Source organism: Trichosurus vulpecula, chromosome 3, assembly GCF_011100635.1.
Source record: "Trichosurus vulpecula isolate mTriVul1 chromosome 3, mTriVul1.pri, whole genome shotgun sequence".
Classification (NCBI taxonomy): domain Eukaryota; kingdom Metazoa; phylum Chordata; class Mammalia; order Diprotodontia; family Phalangeridae; genus Trichosurus; species Trichosurus vulpecula.
The window spans coordinates 154,466,573-154,484,846 of NC_050575.1; the positions used below are offsets into that span (position 1 = coordinate 154,466,573).

Below are 18,274 nucleotides of genomic sequence, written 5' to 3' on the forward strand. Positions count from 1 at the left end.
TGGAAGGGTTATACATAATAATACATGTGTGGCCTAGGTTGAATTGCTCAACTTCTTAGGGAGGGTGGGTGGGAAGGGAAGAGGGAAGGGAATTTGGAACTCAAAGTTTTAAAATCAGATGTTCAAAAACAAAAAAACTTTTTGTATGCAACTAAAAAATAAGATACACAGGCAATGGGGCGTAGAAATTTATCTTGCCCTACAAGAAAGGAAGGGAAAAGGGGATGAGAGGGGAGGGGGGTGATAGAGGGGAGGGCTGACTGGGGAACAGGGCAACCAGAATATACGCCATCTTGGAGTGGGGGGGGAGGGCAGAAATGGGGAGAAAATTTGTAATTCAAACTGTTGTGAAAATCAATGCTGAAAACCAAATTTGTTAAATAAATAAATTGCATTTAAAAAAAAAAATAAACTTCAAACTATTTTGGATCTTAAGGCCTTAGAGAATCTGAAACCACCCTTCCTCCTTTCCAGGCTCGAATCATATTATTTCTCTTCATTCACTCCTTGCTTCAGCCAAACTAGACTTTTCTTTGCTCTCCAACCTACCCTGCACTCTCCAACCCACCCTGCCCTCTCCCACCTCTCATTTTTCCTTATGCCTAGAATATTTCCATTTCCCTTATTACCTGTTCAATTCTCACTCATATTTTATTTCATACTCATTTAATTCATAGTCATACTTTAAAGTCCAACTCCAATGCTGCTCCCTTCAGGAAGCTTTCCTATATCTCTACCTCATCTCCTGGGTTGCTAATATATTCTCCAATCAGATCTCACATTGTTTTATAACTCTCTTAGCTTGCAATATTGTGTTACTGCTATGTTTTTTTTTTTTACTTTACTCTTTTTCTTTGTTTTAATTTATTTAATATATTTGGTTGTCAGCATTGATTTCCACAAGAGTTTGAACCCCAAATCCTCTCCCCATTTCCACCCTCCTGCCCACTCCAAGACCTCACACATTCTGGTTGCCCCGTTCCCCAGTCAGCCCTCCCCTTCATCACCCCATTCCCCTCCCATCCCCTTCTTCCCCACTTTCCCATAGGGCAAGATAAATATACCCCATTACCTGCACAACTCATTTCCTAGTTGCATACAAAAACATCCTTCTTGAACATTTGCTTTTAAAACCTTGAGTTCCAAATTCTCTCCCCTCCTCCCTCCCTTCCCACCCCGCCACCAAGAAGGCAAGCAATTCAACATAGGCCACATGCATATCACCATGCAAAACTCTTCCACAACACTCATGCTGCAAAAGACTCACTACACCTTGCTCCTTCCTAACCCATCCCCCATTTTCTCCCTTGACCCCATCCCTTTTTGAAAGGGCTTGCTTTTGACCATTCCCTCCCCCTATCTGCCCTCCCTTCCATCATCCCCTCTTCTCTATCCTCTCCCCGACTCTTTCCTATGGGGCAAGACACCCAAACAAGTGTGTATGTTATTCTCTCCTCAGGTAAAATCCAACGAGAGCAAAATTCATCCATTCCCCCTTACCTACTCCCTCCTCTCCCCCTGCCCAGAACTGCTTTTTCTTGCCACCTATATGCAACGTAATTTACCCCACTCTATGTCTCCCTCTCCCAATACACTCCTCCCTCATTCCTTAATTTGACACCATTTTTCTAGATATCATCCCTTCACATTCAACTGACCCTGTGCCCTCCATCTATCTGTTTATATACATATAATACATATATACATACACATACATATATGTGTGCATATACATACATACATACATATATATATATAATATATACATACATACATACACATACATGAATGTTCCCTTCAGCCACAGCAACACTGAGGTCCCATGAATCACACACATCATCTTTCCATGTAGGAATGCAAACAAAACAGTTCAATCTCAGTAAGTCCCTTGTGATTTCTCCCTCTCGTTTACCTTTTCATGCTTCTCTTGATTCTCATATTTGAAAGTCAAATTTTCTGTTCAGCTCTGGTTCCTTCAATGAGAAAGCTTGAAAGTCCTCTATTTCACTGAAAATCCATATTCTGCCTTGGAACATGACACTCAGTTTTGCTGGGTAGGTGATTCCTGGCTTCCAACCCGAGCTCTATTGACCTCGGGAGTACTGCATTCCAAGACCCTCGATCCCCCAATGCAGAAGCTGCTTAATCTTGTGTTATTCTGATTGTGTTTCCATAATATTCAAGTTGTTTCCTTCTGGCTTCCCATAGTACCCTCTCCCCAATGTGGGAGGTCTGGAACCCGGCGACAACATTCCTAGGAGTTCTCTTTCTGGGATCTTCTTGAGGAAGCAATTGGTGGATTCCTCTAACCTCCATTTTACCTTCTGGCTCTAGAATGTCAGGGCAGTTTTCCTTGCTAATTTCTGGAAAGATGATATCTAGGCTTTATTTTTGATCATGGCTTTCAAGTTAATTTTGAAATTATCTCTCCTGGATCTATTTTCCCAATCAGTGGCTTTTCCAATAAGATATTTCACGTTGTTTTCCACTTTTTCATTCCTTTGGTTCTTTTTTTATAATATCTTGATTTCTCATAAAGTCACTAGCTTCCACTTGCTCCAATCTAATTTTTAAGGTGGTATTTTCTTCAGTGGTCTTTTGGACCTCCTTTTCCATTTGGCTAATTCTGCCTTTTAAGGCATTCTTCTCATTGGCTTTTTGGAGCTCTTTTGCCATTTGAGTAAGTCTATTTTTTAAGGTGTTGTTTTCTTCAGTATTTTTGGGTCTCCTTTAGCAAGTCACTGACTTGTTTTTCATGGTTTTCTCTCATCCTTCTCATTTCTCTTCCCAATTTTTCCTCTACTTCTCTACCTTGCTTTTCCAAATCCTTTTTGAGCTCTTCCATGACTTGAGACCATTTCATGTTTTTCTTGGAGGCTTTTGATCTAGGCTCTTTGACTTTGTTGACTTCTTATGGCTCTTCTTTGTCACCAAAGAAAGATTCCAAAGTCTGAGTCCGTATCTGAGTCTGATTTCGCTGCCTGTTCATGTTCCCAGCCAAGTACTTGACTCTTGAGTTTTTTGTCGGGGTATGACTGCTTGCAGAGTAGAGAGTACTTTGTTCCAAGCTTATGGGAATGCACTGTTGTTTTCAGAATTATTTCTATACTGCAAGTTCTGCCACACCAATGTTCCTCCTTCCCCAAGAACCACCAACCTGGACCAGACTCAGATCTTAAGCAGACTCTGCACTCCTGCTCTGACCTGCCACTTAATTCCTCCCACCAGGTGGGCCTGGGACCTGAAGCAACTGCAGCTGTATTTCTGTAGCTGCACCACCCCCACTTCCCCCAGGGCAGTGGCCAAACCACAAACTCCATTCACTCTGTCTCCTGCAGCTTTTCCCACTAACTTTCTCTGTTGTCTTTGGTGTTTGTGGGTTGAGAAGTCTGGTAACTGCCACAGCTCACTGATTCAGGGTACTAGGGCCTGTTCTGCCCAGCTCCCACTCTGATTGGTCCAGGCGCAGCCCATGCTGGCCTCTGCTCCACTCCACTCCCAACTCCATGTGCGATAGACCCTAACCAGCGACCATCCAGGCTGTCCTGGGCTGAAGCCCTGCTTTCCTCTGCTATTTTATGGCTTCTGCAGTTGTAGAATTTGTTCAGAGCCATTTTTTATAGGTTTTTGGAGGGACCTGGGGGGAAGCTCATGCAAGTCCCTGCTTTCCAGCTGCCATCTTGGCTCTGTGCCCCAGCTCTCAGCCTTTTCATGTGCAAAATGAGCCAGAGAAGAAAATGGCAAACCACTCCAATATTTCCGCAAAGAAAATCCCAAATGAGGTGGCAAGGAGTCGGGCTGAAAACAACTGAACAACAACAGCAACAACAACAACAAAAAACCAAGCACTGTCATCAATAACATTGCCTTAGACACTTCTCACAAGGAAGGCTCAGTTTGGAGAGCAAGTTTTAAATGAAAGTAAGAGAAAATCAAAAGTCAACAATGAAACATTTTAAAGAAATGTTTTCTCTATAATGCAATAGTGCCTGATGCAACTATGATTTAAGTATTTGGTTTGCCTTTCCTTTCTGCTTCACAAAGGGATAAACCACATCTTAATATAAACTTTGTGAGTTCCAGAGCTCCTGTTGTTGTTGTGTTTGTCCTTTGTTCTCGAAGAGGACCATGACATCAGGGAAAGGATGACATGACTTGCAGTTGACTTGGCTTTGAGTGAGGGAGGGCTGTGCAACATCATCAGCCTCACTTCCTCCTCCAGAGCCATCTGGGTCCAGTGGCCTGATATGCAACAGGATGACTGGAGGTGGCCCAGGATACATTGGGGGACCCTGGCCCTTTTAGGCCAAGGTATTTTCAGGAGCTGACTGTGGGTGAGGTAACACCGATTCAGTTAATAGGCCTCTTTAAGAAGTTAATCAAGGGAGGGCCCCTTTAATCAAAACTCCATTTCCAGAGTTTCTAAAGCAACATTGAATATACAATAGGTACTTAATAAGTGTTTCCTGGAAAAAATTAAAGTAAAAGAGGACTAGGCTGAGAGGAGAAGAAAGGAAGAAACAAAAGGAGGTAGGGGAGATGGGGTCCCAGGGACACACTTTGCTTTCTTTCCAAGTTTGCTCAGAGTTGACCTTGTGTCAAGAGAAAGGTAGGAGGATTTGGGTGTCAGGGATCACAGGAGTTCTCATCCACTCAGAAGGGAATACAATCATTCAGTAAAGGGCTTTCTAAGTGTTCATCGTGATGATGCTCTAAGTCACTTTGTAGAGTTGCTGAGAGAGGGCTAGGTGGCCCAGTGAATAGAGTGCTGGACTTGGGCTCAGGGAGACTCATATTTTTCAGTTCAAATCTGGTCTCAGAGACTTATGAGCTATGTGAACCAGGGCAAGTCACTTAACTTTGATTGCCTCAGTTTCCTCATCAGTAAAATGAGCTGGAGAAGGAAATAGCAAGCCACTACATTCCCTTTGCTAAGAAAACCCCAAATGAGGTCATAAAGAGTCTGATACCATTAAAAACAACAGAGCAACAGAGATACTGTGAGTGGAAAGAGGATTGGGTCTGGAATATGAAAACAGAAGTATGAATCCCAACTCAGATTCTTCACGACTGTATAATTTTAAGCAAGCCACTTTATCACGCAGAAATTTAGTTTCCTCATCTGTACAAGTATGAATAATAATGCTTTTATTACCTAACTCATAGAATAGCTGTGAGGAAAGTGATTTTAAGTGCTTTTTAAATGTGAATTGTTATTGTTATTATAGAAGAAACAACATATTACAAAACTGAATCAACTTTTTAGTGGCACAGACCTTTATCATTAAATTTTAGTCAGTCTTGGGGCATGGTAAGCTCTACTTTTTCATCCTTTCTTCTTTATTACCTGATTAGGAAAGAAACTCACTGCCTAGAATCACACATGGTTCTGTGGAAGAACAAAGCAGCTAGCAGTCAATACCAACAACATCTACATGTGTCTGGGGCTCACACTCTTTGTTAGCTGACATTGCTAGAACACCTGAATCTAAGAAGGGTACCCTGAAAACTTACCAGTGCTGAAACACTGATACTTCCTGCTGACACACCAAAGATGGTCACCGAGTTAGGGTCTCCTCCAAAATTGACAATGTTTTGCTGGACCCATTGGAGTGCAGCCACTTGGTCTAAGTAACCCCAGTTCCCTCGGGCATGTTCGTCTCCAGTGCTGCAAGGAAGAAAAAAGGAGGAAGATATGTGGTTAGAAAGGAAGTGACCATTGGTTTAACAGTAGCAAGGAATGAAATGGGAGGAAGCATGATGCAGTGGAAAGACTGGCTAAAGGTTAGGAGATATTCAGATTAAATGTGGCCTGGGAGACACAATTTGTGACCATGAATGAGTCACTTAATCTTTCTTATCTAGTTTCTTAATTTATGAAATGGAACAGCACTTACCACATATGGTTGTTGTTATGCTTGAACTTCATAGGAGGTATAAAACATAGGAATTACTTTAAGAACAAGTAGTTTTATGGGAAATTTGGAATAATGCCAAGTTTCCTACTTCCCGACTTTTATTGTTGCTGTTGTTCACTCACTTTTCAGTCATGTCTTTGTTTTCATGACCCCATTTTAGATTTTCTTGGCAAAGACACTGGAGTGGATTGACATTTCCTTTTCTAGCTCATTTTTTACAGATGAGGAAACTGAGGTAAACAAGGTTAAGTGAGTAGCCAGGGTAACACAGATATTATATGTCTGAGGGCAGACTTGAACTCAGGGAGATAAGTCTCCCTGACTCCAGACTGAGCACTCTAAGGATTGTGCCACCTAGATGCTGGCCAACTTTTCACCTTACTACTATTAAGTTTAAGTGTGGGTCCTGTTTTCTGTTTTAGATATACTTCAATGAGGGTAGGGATCAGGTCTTCCAATTTTCTTCTGTTACCTTCATGATCCTACCAAGCCCTTGGGCAACTAGATCAGTATTAGTGATCTCCATCCCCAGGAGGCCTTGGGCGAAACCCCTGTTTATTTGGCGCTCATCTCCTTGCTGTCCTCACAAATACCATGCTAGTGCCTTTTTTTGCTGTTTTCTTCTCCTGATTGCAATGCCTTTCTATCCTATCTGTCCATCTGAATGGCTCAGTTCTCCACCTATCTCCCCAGGAAGTTTGAATTTGAGCTAAGCAATTGTGATTGATCCTTCTTCTGAACTCCAATATCTAAGAATCCTTAGCACCTATAATCCTCATTTGGTATTTGGCCAAAAATAGTCTTATTAATACTAAATTTAGGGAGAGAACGTTTATGTGCTGGACAGAGGTTAACAAGAGAGGATCAATTCCCACCCCCACACTCAAAGCCCAGAAGATGTGTACAGTAAAGGAAGGAGTGTGGCTCAAAGGCTTCACTTAGCCTTTTATTTTGACCTAATTCATTTGTATGCATTTTTTCCCAGTCATGATCTTGGGAGTTATTGGGACTTTGTCCACCTCACCTCTACATACTTTTTGTGACATTATTTTAGGTTGATTCCCTGAAATGTCCCCAGTCTTGGACATAAAAGAGGTTAAAAGGAAGTTGCTAACCCATATATTATCTAGGATTATAGACTATAAATTTCCCTCAGGGCATTTGACTCCATGATCCAGAAAGAGAAAATCAATGTTAACCTGAGCACTTTCTGCTGGATTTTGTTGCTTGTCTGGCTAGACGTATTGGCTCATAGACTCAGCATCTATGCAATTAAGGAGGTTGAGCCTATACTTCTAAGAGAGAGGCTTACTAGGAATTGTATGATGGTAGATAAGACCAGAGAGTCTAGTAGATGGCACTGAAAAGGCAAAGCCCACAATATGGTATCAGAGTAGAGTTGAACAACCACAAAAAAGAGTGGAAATGTATGGCAGAGTCAATGTTATACCCAGCAAAAAGAATATAGACAGCATCTAGAAGAGACAATGCAGCATTTGGTAGTGATTTGATATTCAATCAATCAACAAATATTTTAAAATGCTTACTATATACTAATTAGTGAAAATACCAGGGCAAGATCCAAGTAATCCTTCTCCTCAAAAGGATTATATTTTATTATGGGAAACAGTATGTACACAAATAATTAAGTATAAAACATGTACAAAGTAAATAAATATGATTTTAGAGGAGTGAGGAGGCAATAGCATGTGAGGGCTACAAAAGGTTTCAAACCAGAGGTGGTGCTTGAAATGAGCTTTGAAGGAAAATAGAGGTTCTAAAAGATGTTAATGAAGAGATAGTGCATTTTAGACATAAGAACACAGGTTCCCAACATGGGCAATACTACTTCTTGGGGTGGGTGCTGGAAAGATCCAGGGGAATGGTAGTAGCCTAGGGTGCAATTGGGGGGGAATTGAATAAAAATAATGGGGTGCTGGAAGCATAAGGAAAGAAGAGAAGAAAATTTTGAAAAAAAACATTTGTACATGTTTCATCTGGTATGTGACAGAGTTAAAGGCATAGTGATTACATTATTTTCCAAATAAACACACAAAATGCAAGTTATAACTGTTCCAACAAATTGGCTAGCAGCTGTTGTGGGGGTGAAAGATCAGCACAAGCCCAACAACAAGAATGCTGCCAAAGCCCAGGTTCTTTTGATCTGCTTTACTAAGGAAAACAATGTTAAGGGGTTGACAATCTCACTTTAATCCAGTATACAAATACCATTAACTTAGTTCAGGGGAAACTGAACTTCAGAGCAAATATAACAAATAACAAATATCGATAGACGGACCAAATACAATTCATAGTCACCAACATCTAAGTTCAGCCCGGGAGCTCATAACAAGGACTTGTCCAGAGCCACGTGCACCATCACAACTGTGGGAAAGAGCTCCAAAAAAGAGAAAGCCAACCCCTGGTTTTATATCTTTTTCAGGGTCAAGGGTGAGTCACACATGCGACTCACCCATGTGACCTAAAATTGTCACAAAGAGGCAACTTAAACCCACGTGGTCTAAAAGCCTCTGATGTCCCAAACATGCCACTTGAACCCATGTAAACTAGGCCCTCTCCCAAGGCAAGGAGGTCACCAAGGACTCCCAATCTTATCATGGAAACAAAGGCCAAACTCTTGGAGGGCACTTGGTTGAACTGAGTGCTAAGAGCCCATTTTGATTGCCAACACAATAACCTATCAGTGGTCAAGACTGCCAATAGGTCTTAACAAGCAAATATTGGCAGGTGAGTCTGTCATGCATTGTTGGGAAGTTCAGCATGCATTGGCAAGAGTATATGTATTTAATGATTTGTTTACAATACCATAGTATATGGTTACATGATGCAATATCATCTCATCAGAATTTCAATGCAGGGGGCAGCTAGGTGGCACAGTGGATAGAGCACCAGCCCTGGAGTCAGGAGGACCTGAGTTCAATTCCAGCCTCAGATCAGACACCTTACACTTGCTAGCTATGTTACCCTAGGTAAGTCACTTAACCCTGATTGTCTTGCCAAAAAAAAAATAAAATCATTGTGGGGAAAACCCTCAACAAATTTTCAATGAATTATTAAGTTTAAGATCTGCTTTTAAATATATATTATTTCTAAATATATATTATATATTTGTATATGATTAATATATTATATATATTTTTATAATTTATATATGTATATATATTATTTTTTTAATTCAAAGATTAAAGAAAGTAGATTTAAAGGGGGCCACCGAATAATTTTTCTTTCTGAAAAGGGGTGGTAGGCCAAATAAATTTATATAGTGACACAGTGATGGAAAATGGAAGGTTATGTGGGATGAACATTAATTCTTCCTCTTTATTATATGTGTATTGTGAAAAAGGGTGCACAAGTTTATGGGAAGTGGTGATTTCTTATTACTGATATTCTTACTATGTTCTATATTACTCTATTATTATACTCTACTACTTTATTACTATACTCTGCTACTATATTAATATTACTATATTACTCTAGTTCATTGAATGCCTTTGCTTAAAATGCATTCTGTAATCTGGCTAACTAGTAAATAAAAACATTTCAGTGGGGGCTCATGAGCTATGGTCTTAAGCAGATACAGACTCACAGATCAGAATAATCAGATCATTCATTTGGAACGACAGGCAACTTCAGAGATCATGTGGTCCAACTGCCTCTCTTTTAAGCTGAGGGAAGTGAGGACCAAAAGGATGAATTGAGTTGTCCAAGATTACTCAGAAAACAAGTGGAGAGTGAAGTTATTATCCCATGTCATCTGACACTAAATTCAGCACATTTTCCATTTGTTCCTACATTGAATCTGGAGTACAAAGTGTGTGGTATGCCAATGTACTGTATTTCAAAAAAAGACATGATTTCCAAAGATGTGGATACTTCCTCTGCCAACATGGATCACAGCTCCTCTTCCTTTCCTGTACACACATACACATGTGTGCACAAACACACACACACACACACACACACACACACACTACCTGGAATAATCTTACCTAGAGACAAGCCTCTCTGAACACTTAGTTTTGTCCATAAATGATAGACTTATTTAATGTTAGTTCTGCACTTGATGTTTTTCTACTCTCGTAGAAACTGCCAGAGATTTTATTTGACCAGCATTCAAATTATTTAAAAATTATTATATGCCTATGTAGCTTACTTGCCTCCTGTCTATCACCTTTCTAGTTCATCATCAGCACTTCTGCCTGAAAAAGCTTCCTAATGCACCCTTAGGGTCATGTTACTCTGCTAGTAAAACAAAACAAAACAAAACAAAATGAAACATCAACAACAAAATTTCAGTGTTTCCCTTTTTCAGGCAAATAAATTCCTGATCCTGGCACTAGAGGCTCTCTACAAACTGACTAAGCTTACTTGTTGTTAGCCATTTCTCAAAGTAATCCCTTTGACATGCTCTATGTTGTAACCAGACTTAGATGTACTATTGTCTCATCTTGACTTCTCTGTCTCCTAGACTTTACTGACACATCTCCATGTCTGGAATGGACAATTCCCTCCATTTACTCTATTAAAATCCTACCTTTCTTCAAGGCCCAACACAGATGCTACCTCCTCCATAAATCATTCCCTAATCCCCCTTCACTCTCAGGTAAGAGTGATCTCTCCTTTCTCCATTTTCTCATAATGCCATTACCTGAACCTTCCCTTGTCATTAATCTTCCTCTTCTTTGTAGTCTTTGTTAGAGTATTTGGCCTTCCCCAATTGACTGTAAGTTCTTTGAATGAAAGATGTGCATAAAACATATCCCTGTATTCTACTCTTAAATCCTGAGTTGAGTGCATATTTTACATTTAATAACTGCTTCATTGAATTAAATAGTTTTAAAAGAAGGTAATAAATACTCACTGAATACGACAATACATAAAAGTTATTCACCCCATGCTTACTGAACTAGACTGAGAAGAATTTATATCCCTTATTTATAGATAACCAACTGTAGGTTTGCAATAATATTAGCTATATTTGTTATGTTCTCACAGTGCAACAAGCACCATACTTGCTTAAATCCTTGAACACAAAAAGACTACATTATAGAAAAAATTCCAATAAATGCACATACATCCCTAAAGAAATAAGAAGAAAGACAAATGTCTTCCAAGGGCAGATAATTAATTGTATACTTTTAGAACTTCTTAAGAGAAGTGCCACAAAAATAAAATGTCAGGGTTGGAACCACCACAGGCTACTTTGTGTCAACTAAGTTCCCATTCTCCAGGTCTTACCTATAGAATCCAAAGATTCCCAGACGGTACTGAATGGCCACCACAACAACATTCTCAAGAGCTGAGAGGTATGTCCCCTCCAAAGTTGAAGCATCACCTAGCAAAAAAGCTCCTCCATGGATCCACACCATCACCTTGGGAATGAGACAAGAATCTTATTGGTAACAATATCCCTGAATTAAAAGGAACCTCAGAAAGTACATGCTTAAACCACTCAGCCCAAGTAGTCTCTATTCTAGAGATCTCTTTGGAGATGATAGGGTACAATGGAATGGGAAGTGGACTAGAGGCCAGAAGAACTCAATTTTAATCTGACTTCTACAATTAACTTGCTCTACGAATTGAGGAAATTCACTTCTATTTTCCAAATCTCTACTTGCCCAACTGGCTAAAAGGAAGGGTTTGGAGTAGATAATCTTTAAAGTCCTTTCTTGTTTTGATTTTATGACTTTGCATTTCCTTGGATAGTGTCCCACGCATAGGGAGGGGTGAAGTCAGGATGGATCAGGCAGCTTAAGGGAGTCATTATATACTCCCTGAACCTCTATCCTTTGGGTTAAACTCCTTTATGACCACTCCACTCCATTGAGATTGTCATAAAAGCAACAAACCAGATAAACAATGCATATCTCAATGCTCTAACCATCTAACTGATTTGGAAAATCTATTGTTATTGAGAAGAAAATGGAAGTATCTTAAACTTCCCAGATTTGAGTCAGTTGAATAAAGTATTTTATTTAAGCCAGAAAAAAGAAGGTCTTTGGTGGAACATGATAGCTTATCTTAGATTTATTTGAAGGGCAGTCATGAAAAGGGAACTTTGGACTCCTTTGGTTTGGCCCGTTGGGCTAAAAAAAAAGCTGCAATGAAATTTGAAGAGAAGAGCAGACTTTATTTCCTCATCAGAAAACTTTCTAACAAAATTCCCAAAGCAGAAGTAGGTAGTTGTTCTCCCTGCCCCCCCACCCCCGCCCCACATATACGCCCACACACATACATAAACACACACCACCACTGGAAGTCTTCAAGCAGGTAGTGAGTAACTACTTATCTGGTGTGTTACAGAGGGGATTCCTGTGGAAATATGAGTTGTATAAGATAACTTCTGAGGCCTTTCCATCCCTGAGAAATTGTACCTACACATTAATGGGGATTTCTTAACTTTTTTGTGTATCAATTTGGTAGAGCTCATGGAATCCTTCTCAGAATAATACTTTTAAAAGGATAAAATAAAATACATAAAATTACCCATCCACCCAAAAAAGAGAAACCAATGATTTGAAATAAAGATGTACTTTCCCTCATTAAAGGTCACAGACCCCCTGACAATTTATCTACATATTCCTTGTGAGAGAGGAAGGGAAAGCATCCTGCACTAGAAGAAAGTAGTCAAGATGACTCAAAACTGTCTTATGAAGACTGATTGAACAAAGAATACATAAGTTATTGAAGGAGGACTTAAGGGCTGGGCCAAGGTGGCAGAAGGAATTGAGCATTTCTGTTGAGATCTCCCAAATCAATTCTTTAATCAACATTTAAAAATGTCTCAAATCATATTTTGAGTAGGATAATCAAAAATGTCACAATATCTCATTTGTCTACTTCAGAACAGCCTAGGAGGACTGGAAAAGAGGGCTGCCTACAGACACTGAATGGAGAGACTGTCCAGGAACTTGAGCCATGAGGCCTGGAGATTGTGGCAGCAGCAGTAGTAACACTAAAGCCAGTAAAGGGACTATACACCTGATCAGAAAGATATTATACAAGACCTCTGTGCTAGTGATAGAAGCAGGGCCAGGCACCATTTGGCAGCACCTTCTCTTATTACTCAGGTCACAGTTGTAGTTGCAGGGGGGAGAGAAGTGATTACAATCTGGTTACAAGGAATTGAAGACTTTCCTAGGTAAGGACAAGAGTATATACCAGGAGGACAGTGATTAGAACTCTCCTTCGGTCATACCACCTTGGAAGCACCAAAAACCTACAGGCCCCATATCTAGCCACATACTAGACTTACACCTGTGTCCTGTGCATATGTAGATTCCTTCTAACTGCCCTAATAATGATAATTTCTTAGAAGTTAAATGTAACAGCCAAGATAGTAGTGTTGATTGAGCATTCTAGCCAAACTCTATCAAAATTCCCCTTCAAAAAACTTTAAAATAACCTGTCAATTTGAATGCTACAGTGGCTTGGCCAACAAAAGGTTAGGCTGAGGCATTTTTCCAGCCCAAGATAATATAGGAGGTCAGAAAGATAGGTCTATGGTACAGGAATGGGGCTTGCCTGGAGTACAATGTAACAACAACACCAGTTATGGGCCTTACGGCTGTAGCAATGATTATAACAGCATTTTGGGGAGCTCTCACTACCCAGAGATGATAATGGGACTTGGAAACTGGTTAGAAAGAAAATACAGGGGGCCCCGATGCTATAACTGGGCACAGAATTGGACATTGTTTGGCAATTCTGTTGCTCATTATTCATTCTGATATATAGGTCCAGGCATGGATGGGATTCAAATGACTTAACAACTGGTTCTGAGCCAAGGTGCTGACCCTGCTGCTGTTGTGGAGGGTGCAGGCCCTGCCCCCAGTAGCAACCCTTCCTTGGAACTCAATCTAAAATTAGATACCTGCTCTACTGAACCAGTGGGAGCCAGCTGAATCCCACCACTGGTTCCAGGGCTGAAAGGAATGCTTCTGGTTGCAAGGGAGTTGGGTCCCTGTCTAGGTAAGGACCAGAGCACAGACTAATATAGCAATGACCACACCTCTTCCCAGATACCCTAGATTTCACCAAGTTGGAGGAACCAAAAATCTTATAGACCTCACCGCAGAACTAGCTGTGAAAACAGCAGAGTAAAAAAAAAAAGACAGAAGCTTGGAAGAGTAATTGCCCACCCACCAATCCAGGTAAGCAAAGCCCAACTCTAAAATGAAATTCAAGGTCAAGAAATAGGCTAGGAAAATGAGTAAACCACAAAAAGGAATCTGGTCATAAAAAGCTACTATGGTGGCAGGCAAGCCTAAGACACAAATTCAGCAAAAGACAACATGAAAATATCTACAAGCAAAGAATCAAAGAAAAATACAGATTGAACGAATAGAAATTTGACATTAAAACACAAGAATCAAGAAAAGCCTAAAAAGGAAAACATGAAAGAGAAATCATAAGGGAATTAATAAGATTAACTCATTTATATTCCTAGTGGGAAGATGATATATCTAACTCCTAAGAACTGTAATTATTAGGACCCTTTGAGTTCCCATACACAGAGGTCAGAAGTGTGAGTAAATTATTTTGTGATAATCACAGAAAAAAATGGAGGAGTAAGAAAGAGGAATGGGAGAAGGAGGAAGTAAAAGGAAGAAGGAAGCATATAAGGAAGAGGTTTTACAGTGGAGAGTGGCAGGCAATGTTTGAAGATAGATACATAGAGATGGATAGAGAGATAGATGGATAGATAGATAAAACTATAGACACATATATTACCCAACAGGGAAATAAAGGAGGAATGGGCTAAGAGAAGGGAAGGACTAACAAGAGGGAGAAATAATTAAGGGAGGTAAAATTATTTCTGCCTTTCCTCATCTTCTATAGATGCAAGAAGGAACCACAACCCATCAAATCCAAAGCTAAAATCAACCCAAACCATAAATTGCTTACAGGTAACTTAGTCTTTGTTTCCAGGTCAGCTGAGGTGTAAATGTTCAGGTACAAACAATCTTCAGAATTTTTCGAGGAAGTTGCATTCTGACTGCCAGAAAGTGTCACTATAAGCTCTCGTGCAATTGGATTCTGGGCACACCTGTGCAATGAAACATGGCAAATAACTTCTTTTTAATAGCATCTCAGGAAAGTATATTTGGGGTCACAGAATCACTGATTAGAGGTTTTGGAGCTGGTGGGGTTCTTAGAGATCACCTAATTAAAAACATTCTTTTTACGTGTAAGGAAACTGAGGCCCAAAAAGGGAAAGTGATTTTCCCAAAGTCACATTCTATGAATAAACTACATATTGTTCTTAGGAAAATAAGGAGGAAAAAGGTGAGAGTTATAAAGCAGATGGTCCATAGAAATTATTCTGATTTTTGAAATATTGGTGTACCTTCATGGATGGCCAAATGCAAAACTATGACCCCCGAGCTGCTCCTAACTGCACTAGGAGTCTTTCCGGCTCTCACTCTCTGGACCTTCTGCTTTTAGGTTAAGTGGAATAGCCAGCCTTATCCCCACTGAACATGTGAGAAAAACAGAAAAGTTAAGTGAATAACCAAAGGTCAGAGTTATGAAACAGAAGAATCTTTGCTGAAATAATGATTCTTATTCTAAGGCTTTTTTTCCCATACTATCTATTGTAAAGTCATTGAACCCATGGATGTGAATAGAGGGGCTGCTTTATAACTAGATGTGATCCTGGAACAAATGAAGGATGGAAGCAAAGGAAAATTGTCATCTTGCTATGCAATGTGTTCCCAGAGATTTGTTTGATTGTAATCAAATACAGCAGTCCCATCTATTTATGATGTGCACTGCAGCAGGTCCTTGCTTTCTTCATTGTAGAAAAGTCAGGAGTGGGGAATCTGTGGCCTCAAGACCACATGTGGCTCTATAGGTCCTCAAGTGTGGCCATTTGACTGAATCCAAACTTCACAGAACAAATCCTTTTATTAAGGGGAGGCTGCAGGTTCCCCACCCTTGACTAAGGTTTCCAAGGAAGGTGGATCATTTTTATATCTCAGGACCATTTCACCATGCATACCTGAGATGTAGGAAAGAGAAGAAATATGAATGGTAAAATACATAGGTAAAACAAAGAATTATGGAATTATTGGAGAGTTCTGGAATAGCAGAAAACCAAGAAAAGAATTAGGAGATAATTCTCTTAAGAGATAATTATTTTCTCCATTTGAAGTCTTCTACTCTCCAGAAAAACCTAAAGTCTGATGACTTACATGGGTGGGTATGTAATGGTGTTCTTCACATAGTCCCAGGGCTCAGGGGGCTGGGGTGGAGCAAACCTCAGGTCTCCAAGAGGAGCTTTGGCAAAGGGGACTCCCAGGAAAATATTGACAGATTTGTCAAGTTCTTGAAGTATCACTTGTTTGCCTTGGACTTTCCCATATTTAGTGTCCACTACAGGTGTTGAAGACTGTGGCCCTGTGCAACATTGAGAGAGGGAAAGGTGATTTCACTTGAGGAGGCAACATGACAGAACAGAATCAGCACTCAACTAGGAATCTGGATTCCTAGGTATGTATATATACCTAGCTCTGTTTCATACTAACTGGGTGACCTTGGAAAATAATGAAAGCTTTCTGGACCTTCTTCTCCTCACCTATAAGGGGGAAGCAATAATAGTTCCCTGTAGATTGTTTTAAATATCAAATGAGAGAATGGAAATAATATTGCTCCACAGACATTGTAATAAGAGTAAATCACATTTCTTGTTTACAAAAAAATTTCCTCACAAGTTAACAAGATAACCAGTAATGTTTATGGATGAGGAAACTAAGGTATGTAGAACTGGCTTACTCAAAGTAACACAGCTCTAAGTGTGTACCTTTTAAAAAATAAATTTTCATTGACCTTCTTTGTTTTAACATCAACAGAATTTCTACCATTATCCTTCCTCTATTTCCTCCCAGCCATACCTCATAATAAATGTTTAAAATAAAGCATAAAAAAGAAAAATGTCAATCAACAAAACTGATCACTACATCAAAAAAGCCTGAAAATATATGCATAGTGCCACCCCAAGATACTTTCATCTCTTCAAAGCTAGCAGCCTAGTAGTGAAATTGCTTGGTCAAGAAATTTAGATATTTTAGATGCTTTGTTAGAAAAATTCTAAATTTGCTTTCCAAAAGTGTTATACTGATTCACAGTCCAGCAAAAGTACAATAATGTGTCTGTCTTCTCACAACCCCTCCAACATTGATTATTCCAATATTTTATCCTCTTTGCCAATTTGCAGCATTTAAAGTAATATTTCAGAGTTGTTTTGTTTTGAATTTCTTTCATTTGGAGTCTTCCTTCATATTATTGTTAAAAACTTTCAATTCTTCTTTTGAGAAATATTTATTCATCTCCTTTGACCACTATAAAGGAATAGTTTTTGGTTTTATGTGTATATCTGTAATGCAAAGATAATTTTTCCCCATTTACCTACTTCACTATTTATGTTAGATGCCTTATTTGTTGATAATTTAATTCACAATAAAATGTATTTTTTCTAAAAAGATTGACCAGGCCCTGCTGACTTTTAAGCTACAATACTACCAAAGAGTGTTAGTAGCTTTTCCAGTTTTTTATTTGTTTTGCTTTGTTTTGGTCCTGAAAGACTTAAAAATACACAAAAATCTTACCTTGAGTCGTGAATGCAAGGAAGGAGCAGATCATCAGGGAAATCAGCCATATCTTCTTGGGAGCAGTTCTTTGCCACATGTTCAATGCAGGTATTTGAGCTGTATTTAAGGCCCAAACTTGCTTCTCAGCTGCACAGGTGTAGACTTGTTGAGTGACTCACGCTTGGATTGAATAAGCGAAAGTCAAGTCACTCGAAAACAAAAGAATCCATCTCTTTCCTGATGAGAGCTGGATTTAATGTCTTGAGAGTCTTCCTACAATTAACTAACCTTTGCAGAAATCTAATCATTAAACATTCTGTTATAAAACTGAATACCCATATCAGTAAACAAGGCCAAGTTTACTAAAGGTGCACTTTCACCCTGAAAGCATGCTGAATTTTCACCCTCTTTCTAGGGCCCACAAAGTCAGTCACACAATGTGATTTGATGAGAGCCTTTGGGGGTCTGATGGATATGAAGAGAATTATGATTTCCATATTAATCAATATGATATGTGTAATGAATGCACTAATAATTTAGATTTCTCAGGAGAATCTGACTTGGGAGGAAGAGTCTTACAATGCAATTTGAAATGATCAGTCAAACCCTTGACAATGCTCTCATAATCATTATATTCCTGTGCCTATGTATATTAAGTGAAGGGAATCAACGATTGTAGAACCTGTTCCTATCATAGAACTCTGGTCCTGCACTCCACTAATTAATGACCCCCAAATACTTGAA

General features: G+C 39.5%; 1 protein-coding gene across 1 annotated transcript in view; it reads right to left on the reverse strand.

Moving 5' to 3' along the window:
* LOC118841851 (liver carboxylesterase 1-like) overlaps nucleotides 1–17,645 on the reverse strand; it is a 60,298-nt gene extending 42,653 nt beyond the window's left edge. Inside the window, exons 1-5 of the mRNA XM_036749515.1 lie at nucleotides 17,549–17,645; nucleotides 16,136–16,340; nucleotides 14,847–14,988; nucleotides 11,178–11,311; nucleotides 5,515–5,668 (exon numbers count right to left, since the gene is read on the reverse strand). Coding sequence (XP_036605410.1) covers nucleotides 5,515–5,668; nucleotides 11,178–11,311; nucleotides 14,847–14,988; nucleotides 16,136–16,340; nucleotides 17,549–17,627 — 714 coding nt within the window. The 5' untranslated portion in view covers nucleotides 17,628–17,645. The remainder of the gene's footprint in view (nucleotides 1–5,514; nucleotides 5,669–11,177; nucleotides 11,312–14,846; nucleotides 14,989–16,135; nucleotides 16,341–17,548) is intronic.
* Between the last annotated feature and the right edge of the window lie 629 nt (nucleotides 17,646–18,274).